A 16,014-nucleotide genomic window follows, 5' to 3' on the forward strand; every position below is an offset into this window, starting at 1 on the left:
GCTGTGCTCCATTTATGCTTAGAAATTACTCAGTGCAAACTCTTCAGCTCTTGAGTTTCTTCATGCTTTCATGACTGTGTAACTTGCTCAAGAACAGTATTTTTTAAAAATTAGAGAATTATGAAGACCATATCTTTGTAATCTTTTACATTGAATTAAAATGCCTACCTTTTCCTGGTAGATATTTTTTTCTTGTATATATTGATTACAATTATCTCTTGCAGGACAAAAGTACTGTTACTTACTGATTCCACACAATGTATTTGAGTTTGCTCCAGTGAGCCCCAGTCTTTAGGAATTTTGATACAGCAAGGCAAAATATATTACCTTTCTATTCTGATTAACAGACTGAGGTAGTTGGTTTACACTATAGGGAGTTTAATGGTAATTAAAGATCTCTGATATAAATTCTGCTGATCAAAGGAATCGACACTTTCTGTGTGCTTTTGGTTTTGCTCCAGCTGTTGGTGAGAAGCAACAACCTTTCTGACAAGATCACAGTTCTGCCTGGAAAAATTGAAGAGATCTCCCTGCCTGAGAGTGTTGACGTGGTAATTTCTGAACCGATGGGTTATATGCTGTTCAATGAAAGGATGTTGGAAAGTTACCTCCATTCCAAAAAATGGTTGAAGTCAAATGGTGAGCGTGCCGACACAGTTACCCTGCATAGAGAAAGGAAGATAAAAAGCTTCAGAAAGAAGAAAAAAAACAAGTGAATTGGTAGTCCAGGGTTGTCTGGTTTTATACCATTGTTCTATCTCTACCACCAACATCTAGGGAGCCCAGAGGAATTAATATAATGATGCAGCCATCATTGCTCTTGTACTATGCTGTGACTTCTCGCTGTTTCACAGTGGAAATAGCTTTTGAGTATGCTGCTGTTACACTGCTGAGTTCTGCTTGTGTTTTAATCTTTAATCTTAATGAGGAGTTTTTTTGTTGAAAAACTCTTAATATATTGTCTCACAGTTGCTCACTTGTACAGTGAGGATCGAGTCACCTTATGTGGTGATTATTAAACTTAATGATTGTCTAAGAATTGAGCTGAAATTGTGACACTCTGAGTAAGATGCTAATACTTAGTACCTCTTAGGTTTAGAAACTCCTATCCCAAATTCTCTGCAAACTTGTTAATATTCTCTGCACAGCCAGTTTTTAAAAGCATGTCTATTTTGTGAGTGGGTGTTCTTCTTTATTTAAATTCCTGCGGACTATTCCTATGTGATGTACTTACAAAAGGAAAGCTGTTTCCTTTCCCTCCCCCCTCCTTTGCCTGTCCTGCCCTTCAACTATGCATTGTGTTTTGTACCAGACTAAAATAGAGTGAAGAGTATGCTCAGGGGTAGATCAAAATGACCAGGCTTTGGTTCCTGCTTCCATTGACAAATGCGCAATACAATACAGGGGCATTCACTTAAGCTGTTAGGCAGTCTGATGCACTGTTCACAGAAAATAATCACAGGTAATTCCCCTTGATTTCCCAAGCCGTTAGAATGCAAGATCCTAATGTAAATGAATTCTTGCAAGCTAGTAGGATTTCATTCCTTGCTCTGTCACTGATTTGCCACTTCATGCAAATAAAATTCTGTTTCACAACTTCAGTGTCTGTTGAAAAAAAAAAAAAAAAAGTAATATACCTTTTTCTGTTTGTAAAATTTTCTGTATTTGCTCTGAAGTGTAGTGTGTTTCCTGGACAAAAGTCTTAAGAGTGAAGTGCATGTAAGTGCTTCATTCATTAACAGCAGTTCTTCTGAGTTTGACCAAAACCATACCCATCAGTTTAATTCCAGATCAAGTCTGAGCTTTAATGAAAATCCTTCACACAGATGTTATATTTGTTAGGTTACCTGTAAGCAAAGAAGATGCTATAATTCTACTGAAGAGTGTTGGGAAAATATTTAATACCTAGCATTTCACTTAATTTGAAGGAAGCTAAATAATTCAAATATTTGATATAGGACCACAAAATTATCAGGACTTGATGAAGTATTTTTGTCTGTTCTATAAGTTGTTCAGGGTTGGGTTTTTTACTAACTGCTTTAGCATATTCACATTCAGGAACCTATATATTAATGAAGCTAAATGTTTATGACAATTACTGCTTCTGAATGGGTGGTTTCTTGCTACTCAGGACATTCTTATAGAGATGTCTGTGGGATTATGGAATCAGAGAATATCCTGAGTTGGAAGGGACTTCTGAGGACAATCAAGTCCAACTCCTTACTACACACAGGGCAACCTTAACATCAAGCCATGTATTTAAGAGCACGGTCCAAACACTTCTTGAACAATTGCCTTTATAATTTATATACTCTTTTTTTTTACTAGGAACGATGTTCCCAACATACAGTGACATTCATTTGGCTCCTTTTTGCGATGAACAGCTGTACATGGAACACTACTCAAGAGCCAATTTCTGGTAACGATTTTTTATGTTATTTTATTTTTATTAAAGATTCAGCAGAGGTTAAAAATTAAATTAGTTCCTTGATTTCACATGAACTATCTGCCAGCATTGTGAGAATGCTTTTATGTTTTCCATGTTCTCTTCTGCTCTGGCATTGTTTATTGTGAAAATCTGAAGGGTCTCTCAGGAAGTGCTAGAGCTGACTGGGTGTCTTTTTGAAAGAGCAATTGATTCCATGGTGCATCCATTGTGAGAAAAAGAGTTGAATGTTAATCTGATGCTAGCATTTCCTTTGCTAAACCAAAGCATAGTACGCTGCAGATGGTGATCATTGTATTGCCTGAAGTCCTAGATGCGTGAAAGATTCCTTGGCAGTCTTCACAGATAATAAGCATTAATTCCCATGTCCTGAACAATTTCCAGTTCAGTACTTACTTTCTGTCCACCTAAATTTTTCATGCTCTTTAACAAGAAGTTGTACTCTTTTTGCCTTGGAGTGTCATGTTGCTGCATTCCACTGTTGAGCTGTTGCTGTGCTCTTTATAGGAGAAAACATTTACAGAGATATTCTAATAAGGAGAAATTTAGATTATTCCATTTCAGCAAAGGGCAGGTTTATTTTTAAACATCTCCAGTCCTTCATCTGATACAGATCAGTTAACTTGTAATTAGCCATTTATAGATTATTATTTAAAGATTTTGGATAAAAGATACTGCAGAACTCTGGGGTTAACTATTTTAAAATCTTCTGGAAAATTACAAATGCAGCCTTTCAACTGTTCTTTCAGCGTGCAGTGTGGATTGTGAACACTGGGTGGTCTTCATCAAACTTGTTTGTTGGTTTCTTAGATTAAAGACAAAGTCTTCTTCCATGCCCAGTACTGCTCATGCTTAGAAGGTTTCTTCTGACTGTCTCTGAAGTAGAGCTATGAGACAAAATCTTACTATTTCTATAGTGATAAAAGGAGTGAGGGAAATTTACATGCTGAATTCTTTGCTGGCAATGTTACTTTATACAGCCAGTTTGTGCTCTTTTGTCTCACTGTGTAGGTTAAGCCAGTTATGAAATGCTTGCATTGTACATTTACAATCACAAAAACTGCAACACTATTTTTCTCTGTTAAGAGTCTGAAAAAAAGAAGGTAGTAGAACTGTCATTCTGGTCTCTCTTCCCAAAGTTTCTGTTATTTTTGCTTATATACATGACATGTCAATGATATATATAAGCTATAAATTACAAGACTGAAGCACAATGCTGTAGCAAGATGCAGATTCTTCATCACTTAATAAAAAAATAGATACATACTTGGTGGTTTGAAGCAGAAATACGGCTTTTTTTTCCAGGTCTATACAGGACTGGTTGTTACTGAGAATATGAAAACATTTAATTTAAGACTGCTTGGGATGCTTCATCTTAATTTGTAATAAATGTAAGATCTCTGTGGAATACCTGTGGGGTAGATGCAGTGTTTGTGTGTTTATCTCCATGAACACTGATGTGTATCATAATGTTATCTGTGTGGGAAAAAATATGCTGCCTTTTGTTATTTAAGAATTGTACAGTTGGGACTGAATAGTCTCGCTAAATTATTTTCTGATAGTTTGTTAACACAAATACAACATCTGCATTCTAAAAAATAATAAAAAAAAAAAAAAAGAAGAGAGAACTTCATTTGTATCTAGCTGGCATGATTTGATTCCAGGTATTCTACATGTATACATTTAATAAGCTGAATTACCTGTCAACCACTTCAAGGCTTTCAGAGAATTGTGTAAAGGGGAAAACCAGATTTTTCAAATTTGCTTTAGTAACTGATTTCTCTTTGCACCAAGAATGTTTTTGTCATTTACATTATTATCACAGACTGTAGTAATACTTTGTAATTATGATAGTGATCAGGTTGGTATCTAAATAGCAACATACTGCAGTCTTTTCTCCACCCGTCTTTGCAAAAGGATGTCTCCCATTTTTGACAAATCTTTTTATTACTTACTTTAAATTTTTTTATGAGAATGTTTCAACCAAACTAACCACAGAAATGATGATACTCCTTGTCTTGAGATGTCTGCTGAGCAGGGGGCTATCGTATCAGTCCTCCCATCAGTCCACATAGTTTAAATTTCGTAAGGATATATGCCCAGGACATATATTGTACAAGAGGATTAGATACTCTTGAGGTTACTGAGTGCTCTAAAGACCAACAAAGTAGTGCTTCTAATGTCTTCAGACAAATGTGGGATCAAAATTTTCTGAGTCAGAGTGCAACAGTTCTGCTTCTGGACCACTCTAGGACATTAATTTTCTTTATATTAAAAGGTCTGGATATCCTGATAGATCCAGAACTATGAAAGTCCTGTTTTAGACAAAGCACTTTCTCAAGGCTTTCCTGGACATTTTAACTAAACCATCAGGAAATAGTTGGTGACAGCCTGTTATTTGCTAAGCTTCAAATTCCAGGCCTCAAGAAACAGCTTTCATTCATTGTCCAGCTTTGTTACTTAGAACGAACAGAAAATGCATTTTGTGTGTAATAAATCCTTCCCTATTTAGCTAAATCTATATCTTGTATCTTAGAGATGGGATATGGTTTTGGATCCAGTTGGATTATAGTACTTGAGGAAGAGACTGAAAGGAATATCTAGATCTGCAATTTGAACTTTCATCTGGTAAAGGCAATAGGACTTTAAAAAACCTTCAAAATCTGATGCAAAAATCATGCTGTGTGTTCTAACATTAGCTGCAGCAGTTAGCATGATGTGTTTTCTATACAAAGGAAAGGCTACATGTTTCTCATACACTTAGAATTATTGTGTTGGATATGTATAGTAATAGTAACTATGAGACTGTGTAAGTATGTTTCTTTTCAGGCCTATAGTTTGGCTTTCTATTGTGCTTCAGAGTTGCATATTAATTTGTATTACCAGTAATCATTGCTAAAAATGTGATAATGTATAGTCTACCATAGAAGAGCAGACTGCTCTCTTTGTTGGTGAAAACCTTGCAAAGATAGAAAGATACAGAGCATAAATATACAGCAAGTGGTTAAAAATAGAGTGCATTTTGTCTATGTTTCTCATCAGTGATAAATAAGCAGCAAAATTATACTGTACAGCAAACATATGGAAAAGGGTAAAGGATCACTTGCAGTTACTGGTATCAGCTGATTTCCTCTGTTGTGCTTATAACTTAAGAGTGCCTCAGCCGTTCTCCCTATTCTGTGCTTGCTGTGTAGATTCTTTCAGAAGCATAGTGTGAAATGTCTCCATATGTCCATTTGAGGGGATCATGTCATCTCAGTGCTGTGTAGGATGTCTTTGGAGAAAGCAAAGTAAGCTAAGGAGGGCTGTAATTTGACCTCTTGGCAGACAGGAGAAAGGGAAGGAGTTGCTTAGCCACACTTCACCTGCCACTTACAGTTATTGTGCCTGGGTCTTGTTGGAACCCAGAAAAAAACATTTTTCCATAAACATTATATGTGTTACTGTTTCTAGGTACCAAGAATGCTTTTATGGGGTCAACCTGTCCAGTCTGCGCAGTGCAGCTGTGGATGAGTATTTCCAACAACCTATTGTGGTAAGTTTGTATGTCTGGGGGTTATTTTTTGTGTTTTTCCCTTTCCTTATCTCATGCCCTCCAGAAAATCCTACAGGTACAGTAGCCTCCTAGTTTAGCAGAGTTCTGTGGCTGCTGAGTGGAGAGCCAGGAACTAACTCTGTGCGCCTGAACAGAGCTGCTGTCAGAGTGTAACTACTGTATGTAATAATCCTGGTTTTGCTATGAATAACAGATGTTTAGTGATAAGCACACATTAGGGAGCCAGAGCATGTGAACAGCTGTCTTCCTAACATACAACTAGATTCCCTCAGTGTTTCCAGTCTCTTAACCAAATGACTTGACCCTGATTTTTCCCTTCCCATCTCTGATCCACAGATAAAAGGAAAAGAGAAAGCAGCCAAAGAACAGGTTTCTGATTATGAAACAACCCTTTCTAATATGTAAATATTCTTATTTTATTGGTAACTTGGATCTAGCACCTGCTGTTCTCCTTCTTTCTTTTTGGTAAAAGTCTAGGTGGTACCTAGTTAGAAAGAATGTGGGATAAATCTCACCTCTCTGGGGAAAAAAAATGAAACAATGCCCACCCCTCACCCCACTATAATGCTTCCGTGTAGGTGCAATGAAAAGGTTTGCTCTCAGAAATTTGACTGCAACAAAGCTTGGCTAGCTTTAGGCTAACTAGTTTAAGTAGTGATTGCAGTGTAGCTGCTCTCACAGGCAGACCCTAAAACCTGTCCAGAAATCTGGAAATGCTGTCAGACTACTGATATGACCTTCGGCACTTGACTGCTTTTAGTACTTGAAATGGATAAGAGAAAACTCTCATTTGTTTTCATAAATTTCAGCCATCTTTGAGTATGGTATGGTCATTCTCAGTGCTGGCTCTTTGGCTTTCAGTTAGAGAATGGAATAATCTGTAGGGCTGCAGCACATGCTTGCATCCTGTATGAAGACATGTTTGGCTTTGATTTTTTGGCTGAGATTCTTCTTCCCTTGAAGATCAGAAATGCATTGCCAAATAAAAGCCACATTAAATTATTGTTTCTTTTTAAAAAAATCACATATCTCCTTGGCTTTCCCTTACCTTGGAGATGCATTTTTGTTCTTAGAGGGGTTCACAGGGGGAGATGTTATACAAGCCTTCATGTTCAGAGTTTTAAAATCCTAATATTGCAAAACCTGACAGTGTTCCAAGAGAAGCTAAAAAATTGAAACATTTAAAATAAGTTTATTGGGGTGAAAGTTGATTTTTATCTTTTTTCCCATTTATTTAACAAAAACCAGGTTTATACACTGACAAGACAGAATGATAACACTTGAACACTATTTTTTTTTTTTTTTTTTTACCCCTATAGGATACTTTTGATGTGAGAATTCTGATGGCCCAGACAGTGAAGTACACTGTTAACTTCATGGAAGCTGCTGAGAAAGACTTGCATAGGTCAGCAGATACCAGCAACCTGTCTTTCATTTTTGTAACTGTCTGTTGATCGTTGGTGCTCAGAAAGAGAGGAGGCTTTGGCAGTGGATGTGGAGAAGCGAAGGCAACATTGCAGAATGATTAGTACCCCATGAGTAATGGACCAGAGCAATCATCTGCATGATGATTTTCTAGTGTTAGCAGAGAAGCCTGTTCATGAGCCTGTGAAACACCAGAGATCAGTTCACAGAATTTACCTACTGAAAGGGATAAAATGGGCTGTGGAGGACAATGTTTACTTCTTAGAGTTTTATGTTGGGACGCATTTAAATCTAGTTACAAAGCAATTTTTGTTTTTCTGTGTAGACATCCTAGAAGACCTTGTCAACAAATAGTGTCATCACAAGCTCCCTTGCTGAACTCGTGTACCTTTTTTAAAAAAACATTTTCCAGTCATACAGAAGTCAGCTCTATCTCCTTACTTCCCACCAGAGCTCCTTCAAATCTTTTGTTGGAAAGTCTTATATGTAAACCAACCTGCATCTCTTGTGTCCTAGACTGATAGCAGAGAAGCCTCCTGCTCAGTACATCTGTGAAATAAAATGTACCATATGGGAGAACTGGAGGGAGTACTTCAAGTCCTTGCAAGACACTGTCATAAGGAGAAAGTATCACAGACTGTCTCTGAAACTCTGAACCCTTACTGTTTCAACATAACTCACAACTAGTTGTATAAATGACATGGTCTAGTGAGGGAGAAGAATTGCCCTAGGAGTAGGGAAACAGCTGGAGAATTGCTTTCCAGTTTCAGCTGGCTAGCGTTAACTTCCTTCAGTGGTTCTCAGAACTTACATGTTCATACCTGAATGCTAATTTTATTATATGTTTCTGCAAGAGTGAGTGAGATTTGGGTTCAACTACATAGCCAGTAATAGTTATTTTGGAAAGAAAAATGTTCCAGCTCTTGTTCAAGAAGCTCAATTTTTCCTCCTGGTTCCAGTAGCAGTTCTGTTTCTCAAATTTGTAGTGGAACATTTTCCTGTTCAAAATAGTATTTAAAATATATCCAAGTCCTTCACTGAGAGTGGGAAATTTTCCACTGTGAAAGACTGAACCTCTGTATTCATAACAGTCTACAGTGTTGCCACAAATGATGCAGTAACACTGTGTGGTGGCATATTTCATTCTACTAACAAATAAGGCACACAAAATCCTAATACCTAAATTAGTGCCATTGGTTAGTTTTATTGACACAGAGAAAAAGATCATATCCTTTTAAATAAATGGAAAATTGAGACATAAACTGATGAATAAGCATGAAAACACATAAATTATTGCAAGGTAGGCTTCTGTGGAATTTCCAGTACTTTTTGGAAGTTACTTTGGCAGCGGTTTTTTTTCTCCTGCAGAGTGGAAATTCCTTTTGTTTTCCAAATGATGCAGTCTGGACTAATCCATGGTCTGGCCTTCTGGTTTGATGTGGCATTTGTAGGATCACTGTAAGTACTTTTTCCTTCTTCTTATGAAATATTAATTACAGGGGGAAAAATAGCGTCTCATGCAGAGTGTACCAGAATTAGACCTTTATCTGGTGCTGACCTTGTTTGTAATGTAATTCATAGACTCATAGAATGGTTTGGGTTGGAAGGGACCTTAAAGATCATCCAGTTCCAACCCCCCTGCCAGCAGCAGGGACACCTTCCACTAGACCAGGTTGCTCAAAGCCTCATCCAGCCTGGCCTTAAACACTGCCAGGGAGGGGGCATCCACAGCTTCCTTGGGCAACCTGTTCCAGTGTCTGACCACCCTCACAGTGAAGAATTTCTTCCTAATATTTAATCTAAACGTACCCTCTTTCAGCTTAAAGCCATTTCCCCTTGTTCTGTCATTAACTGCCCTTGTAAATTCCTTCATATTAAAGAAATTATGCCTTCTAGAGGTAACAAGAAGTGTGATAACCTAGTGCTAGCAGTATGACTACATGATCCTGATCTTGCTTCCCATTGGTTGAGGTGCACATTATCTATGGTAGATCACATCCACGAATTTTTGAGGATCAAAATGCACTGTTCCACACAATACTGATTCTTTGTAATATTATATACTTTTCTGGTTTACATTAAATAAAGCAGCAGCATTTGAACACAAGCTGGATTTTCCCATTTGGGCTGGTCTTGTTTGTGGGCAAAAAGGAAAGCAGGTTGCAATTTCTAGCTAACAAAGTGGAAATGCAGAAAATTTCACCGGGCTTGGGAAAACTTTTCACTGCAGCACCAGGCATTTATGTCAAAATGGGGGCATTCATTGGTGTCGCAGGCAGGTGAAAACTAGATAAATTTGCTCAGGTAGTCAAGACATAGATATCAGCTATCTGTATTTAGCTCTTAGATAAGATTTGTTGATTTCCCAGTTAAATTGATCTAGTTTTAGATTAGGAGATTTTTAAAAATAAATTGTAAAATATGCTTCTATTGATTTCTGTTGATAAATGCCTTTTATTAGCCTTTGAAATGAAGATCATCAAGAATTCAGAATAGTATATCCATTAAAAGAAAATGGGCATACATGCATCTGTATTTACTTTAACAGATGGTAGTTAACTTTTTCATCTTAAAAAAGGAACCAGAAATGCTACATCAGTTAAAAGAGTCAAGAAAATTGCAGAATTGTAGGAACTGACTGAAATCCTCCACTGAGAAGGCCTCTATTTTGGAGTAGGCAATTGCTTAAGCAGCAGCTCTTTTGTGTTTCTACAACTCTGTGAGTTCTTTGTGTTAGCACTTGAAATCTTAGTGGATCAGGTTCGTAGTATTAGCTGTGTTATCCCTTTCTTTGCACCCTACAGCCCCTTTCAATATGTTGCTGAAATATCTCTTGCAAGTGAAATCTAGGTATAGGACCTTCTTGTGGAGTGTTGTTTAAGGATGAAACTACCATTATGAAGAATCACATTCAGACAAACCTTCATTTCCTGAAATTTGTTGAAATTGAGTGGTAAGAGGAAAGATAAATTCATATTCTCTGTCCTGGTAGTGTGAAGGGAAGAGAAAACAGGAGTCTGAAGAGTCTCTTTTTTGAATCTCAATAACTGGCTTAGGCACAGAGATCTGGTGGTGACAGACACACTATAGATAAAGAAAATGAGGTATAACATACTGATTTCCCAACACAGGGTAGAATCACTCTCCCTGTTTACTTGAAGGCAGTTAAATTTTATTATAAGAAGTTGAGGCCTCACCTGATAAAGGTCAAACAACTTGTAATTGTTGCCAAAAGGAGAAGACAGGAGAGGAAGTCTAGATAGTTTTTCTCATTTGTTTTAGGGTAACTGTTTGGTTGTCCACTGCACCAACAGAGCCTCTCACTCACTGGTATCAAGTACGCTGCCTTCTTCAGACACCCCTGTTTGCTAAAGAGGGGGAAACTCTCTCAGGGAAAGTCTTATTTGTTGCCAATAAGCGGTAAGTGTAAAAGCTTCCCAAGCAGATTTTGTAGAGTGGCTGTTCTTGTTAATTACTCAAAAGACACTGGTTAATTTTGGGTACCCTTGTACCCACATTTGTAACTTCTGGTACCATTCTCAATTTATATGGTATCACTGATACATTTACATAGGCACTGTTGACCTTGTGAGACTCTGCTCACTGAAAGGTCTCCATGTTCCACTCCAGTTACCTGTGATGTTCCTTCTCACGTGCTTTCTCCTTAACCACCTGTCACATCCTGCCTTCCCTCTCAGTGCTACTTGCAACTTTTTGTCAGCTTTCTACTTTGCTGTCTTTCACACACAGCAATTTTCTCAGGTCATGTCCAGTCATTTTCCACTACCTTGTTCTGGCCAGGTCTCTGTCTGCAGCCTGGTTGTTTGCCTGAAGCCCCAACATCCCCTGTCTCTCAGCATGTCCTGTGCAGAGACAAGGAGAAACGGGGTTGATCCCACATCTATTACATTTTTAATTCTGAAAAAAAATTTCCTTATGGACATGCTCCCCTGTTTAAGAATAGTGGTTTTTCATGTGTTGTTTGTCCTTCTGCTGAGGCTAATGAAGATAGCTGCTTTTGGAACAGCATATTTCCTCACTAGACTTCTCTGCTGTTCCTGCTGTCAGTCAAATATTTGGAAACTCCACTCCTATGCTTTGCTTTGAAAACAGCCCTCAAGTCCCTGGGTCAGACAAGTTGCAACCTGGTTTGCTTACACATATGTGTAGTTTTAATGGAAAACAAAGCCTCCTCGGTGTAGGAAGATTTTTTTTAATTTTTTTTGGGGGGGTTGGCGGGAAACATGCTGATAAGTTGGGTGGTTCCAGTGGCATCAAATCTGTCAGTAATACTTCCGGGACTCTTTGATTACATCAGGAACAACTATTTGATTTGGGGCTTGTCAGATTTCTAGATCTTCTGCTTAGAAACTAAATAGAAAATAAATAATACAGAACTGTATATGTCTCTTTCAAACATAAAATGTATTCATAATTTAATACATAAAAGAAACACTGTATGCCACAAAGTGATCACACAGCCACTGCTGTAAATATGTCAATACATTAGGCCTATCTGTAGTGGGACATGGCTCAGAGGCACCTGAGCTAGCAACCGTGCCACATTGAGAACGAGAAGCCCTTTAACCCTGTGTTAGCACTGAGCTAGCAAGTGCTGCTGCAAAACTAATCTGCTTTCTGGATCAACACGGCACCTCTGTGTAACTCTGCAGGTGCTGTTCCATGCAGGAGGACCAGCTTCAGTCAGCTTCAGCTTTTTGGTATGCTCTCAGTTGATCAGTTGGTCCTCTTCACTCTTCTGTGTAAACTCAGTTTCTTGCAAAAAGTCCTGTGAAAAATATCCTTCCTGGTGAAATCCAGGATTATGACAAGAGTGAATCTAATGCTGTTTGGCCTGTTAGATGTTTTTGGTCATGAAATAATACTTTGATTGTGCTTGCTAATGTTGAAATTTACAGTATTTCTGTCAGAGAAGGGGAAAGAGACTACTTTTCACTATTGAATACTATCAGTACAAAATTATGATGTCTTTCAGATGCAAGCTCTTAAAATCACTTAAGCATCTTGTGAATTTTACTTCACTATTGAATGCTATTAGTGCAAAATTACCCTTTTCAGATGCAAGCTCTTAAAATCACTTCAGCATCTTGTAAATTTTACTTCTTCAGAGATGATTAAATAATCATGCACTGAAACCACTGATAACCACTACAAATAAATTTCCTTTGCTTGTTGTACTAGGAGGTTATTATTCAGACGGTAACTACACTGGTATTTTTTCATGAAAGATATAATAGTTGGTTTAGTTCCATTACCTCTTTTTTATACTTCTCTTTCTGATGCAGACAAAGTTATGATATTCAGATTGTGGCTATGGTGGACCAGACAGGATTTAAATCTGGTAACATTCTTGATTTAAAGAACCCATTTTTTAGGTAAGAAATGCTTTTGACTAAAATATACCATTGTAGAGTGGTAACATCTTGTATGACAGGAAGCAAAGCACACCTACTGTGGAAGAACAAGTTTCTGACCTCTTACAATTCATTTTATTTCTACAGGTATGAGGGCATAATTGTTTTGCATTAGCAGCAGTTACTTACATAAGCCAATATTCTATTTAGGCTGTGTGACAAAAAGCAAAAGAAAAAAGCTTTATTTAAGATCTGTAATGATTTAGTGCTGTGACAAAATAGTAGACATTTAGTTACTTGAACTAACATACACTTAAAATCTTTCACTGTTTCCTGTTGTGCAATGTGCATCAAGTACAGAATTGATAACTGCTATTTGACATGAAGGACCTGTCCTTTCTGTGTTAAACACAAGAGGAGGAAGAAAAACCTACCTGCTGCAATCCTTTCCAACCAAGCAGGGACCTTCATTAGGTGTTGTTACAGCACCATATTTTGGGAAAAGCTGTCAATTACAGATCAAAACAAGCATGAGGAAGGAGCTATCAATTCTTCCAATAGAAAAAAAAAGATTTTTGAGAAAAACAGGCTGGCTGTGTTCTATTCTCATTCTTATGCTGTATTTGGCATAAAAATAGGCAAATACAGCTGGTAGAATTTATTTTTTCCAAAGGTTCACATGGAAAATGCTTACCTCTTTCATTGTGTGTTTCCTTTTTCCTGTTTTTTTTTTTTTTTCACTCAGACCTATATGGAAATTCCACAGAAATCCTATAAAACAAAATATCCATTGTGTCTGATGAAGAAGAATTAATTTTCATCTGTACATCAAATGTGCAGCACATCAGTCATTGTGGTTTTAGATCGGGGCCCTTTTGATTAAATTTGTAAAGATGCCTTTTTAATAAAGACTGTTCATAAAAGACTTGCAATAACTATAAATAAATACATGCACTGGAAAAGATTAATTTAATCAGATTTGACCTGTGACATGTACAGTGTCTAGCTTGCTTATGCTTTTGGTTTGGCTAATACCAGTTTCAAATCTAAAAGCTTTTCATGAGGATGATTACGAGTAAGGTTACTGGTCTTCTGAAATCTCCGTACTTACTCTAAGCACCCATTGCGTGTGAGTGACTTTTCAAGGATGATACAGGTCTACTCATTTAGAAGCTTTTTTAAGAGTTTTTAATTTACATAAAATGTAGTAATCACTTTCAGAATGCTATAACTCATTTGCAACAAAGCAGGGGGAGAAATGGTCAATTGTCTCTTACGTATAGAAGTACTTTAAATTACACGGAAGCGCTGTTTTAGTTTGAAAATTGAATGTAAAAATGTCACTGTGGGATTTGACGGTTGCTAGCCAATCAACCGTATTGAGTTCAATACTTTAGACTGCTGTTCTTTTATACATTAATTCTTAGAGTGCTTGGTTGTGAAATCCTGCCACAACATACTAGCCTTATTTAACAGGCTTCCCCTGTGAGGCTTCATTATTATTTTTTTGTTTATTGATCCTTCTCCATTCTGCCCCTGCCCTCCCATAGCAATTACCAGAACTCTAAAATCAGAGTTGAAAAAAACAAAGGCAAAGAGGACTTCCCAAAAGAAAAATGCTTATTTGTAAACATGAGGTAGCTTTCAAAGCATTTGTAAGGTTTTTTAAAAATTAAAATATAATCCTTGTTTTAAACTAGGACATGCAAATTACTGTGCATGGTGGGACATCAAGCCAATACATACAGCCTAGCTCTCTTCTACGTTAAACTATCACAGTCACTGGTTCATAGTGTCCCTGATACAAATATTTATCTCATACCACAGGGATGGATAGTAGGGAAGGGGCAATTTTGGACATTTTTCTCTCATTTAAAACTGTACTAATTCTATAGCATAAGATAAAAATAAGATTGGACTGGGAAGCCTTTCATTTCTGTGAAGGCAACAGCCTAAGCTGCTACACATAAGAGCAAAAGAAAGCCTCTGCCTTTGTAAAACAAGCTACAGTGCATTTGGTAGTATTTTACACTTGCTCGCACAGTTGCACATTGTTGCAGTTGTTATCCCGCAACGTCCCGTCCGGTCGAGGAGGCACAGAGACAAACCCTCACTCCGTCTCTGGGCCAATGAGCACTGACACCAATATGAGGATGCTGCAAATGGCGTTTAATGCTGTGCGACACAGTACTATATGGTGTGGGTTCACTACGTCACTTCCGCCTGCTTACATCACAGGCTAAGTGCTATTGGCTACTAGCAGAGAGAGGGGGGTGTCTTACCTTTCCGTACAGCACGATATCTTCCGGCCGCCAGACCCTATCTTACTACAGCACATCTAGATGAAAAGACTAACAATTTAAATTTGAAATCACACTGCATTTAATAAATCTAGTAACAGCATAGGGGACTGATTTCCTAGCTTTATTCCAATGAAAATTATCTGTCATATATTGGCTGAGCGTTGTGCTTACACCACTTTCAATTTCATAGAAATCCTTAGTAAATATTAGAAAGCTGTCAATAGTTTTCACTCTAGAGTAAAATAAAAGCTATATTAGAATGTATTAAGTTTGCTTAGTTCAAGTATTTCTGTCAGCTATCAAAGAACTATGTATTTTATTATAACTATTCTTTCTATTTTTAGGTATGCCTAGAATATATTGTAATATGGCATCTGAAAATGGAAGTGAGATTCTTGCCAAGCTGGGTAACCAGTAAGACTGAAATCAGTTAAGTTCTTAGCAGGCCTACTGGTGCTTGTGTTAAAATCAATTTGTAACTGTACATATCTGTAATTGTATGTGAGTCACATGAGAAGGGAATATTGTGATTTCATCCCCACTTTTTTTTTTAAAAGTTAAATTTAGCCTGCACTCATATTTACAGACTTGAATTGCAGCAGACTCAATTTTATTCCAAAAAGTTCATTTGGCATAGAACAAGAACTATTTCTCTGTATTTGTTTCTATTTCTGTTTTACAGAAACCCACATTGCTTCACTGGCCTTTTTTTAAAAAAAAAAATTATCCTTACCAATATTCTAGGTTATTGAACAAAACCTGCCTCATGTTTAAATATGTAACACATCAAAAGATCTTTGAGAAGTATGTAGTGTCCATGCTTTAAACATCCAGCACTTATTCAATCTCTGGTGTTAATCTTCTAGCTCACCAGGGCAGTGTGCTAAATACTTCAGTTTTCTCTCAATA

The 16,014-nt window shown here is 37.3% G+C and overlaps 1 protein-coding gene across 1 annotated transcript in view; it reads left to right on the plus strand.

The window, feature by feature from the left end:
• The window catches only part of CARM1 (coactivator associated arginine methyltransferase 1), a 43,884-nt gene extending 31,057 nt beyond the window's left edge, over positions 1–12,827 (plus strand). The window contains exons 6-12 of the mRNA XM_029085276.1: positions 462–639; positions 2,329–2,419; positions 5,900–5,981; positions 7,322–7,407; positions 8,796–8,885; positions 10,710–10,847; positions 12,734–12,827. Of these exons, the coding sequence (XP_028941109.1) occupies positions 462–639; positions 2,329–2,419; positions 5,900–5,981; positions 7,322–7,407; positions 8,796–8,885; positions 10,710–10,847; positions 12,734–12,827 (759 nt within the window). The remainder of the gene's footprint in view (positions 1–461; positions 640–2,328; positions 2,420–5,899; positions 5,982–7,321; positions 7,408–8,795; positions 8,886–10,709; positions 10,848–12,733) is intronic.
• Positions 12,828–16,014: the final 3,187 nt, after the last annotated feature.

The sequence above is a fragment of the Antrostomus carolinensis genome, unplaced genomic scaffold (assembly GCF_000700745.2).
Source record: "Antrostomus carolinensis isolate BGI_N321 unplaced genomic scaffold, ASM70074v2 scaffold5836, whole genome shotgun sequence".
Taxonomy (NCBI): domain Eukaryota; kingdom Metazoa; phylum Chordata; class Aves; order Caprimulgiformes; family Caprimulgidae; genus Antrostomus; species Antrostomus carolinensis.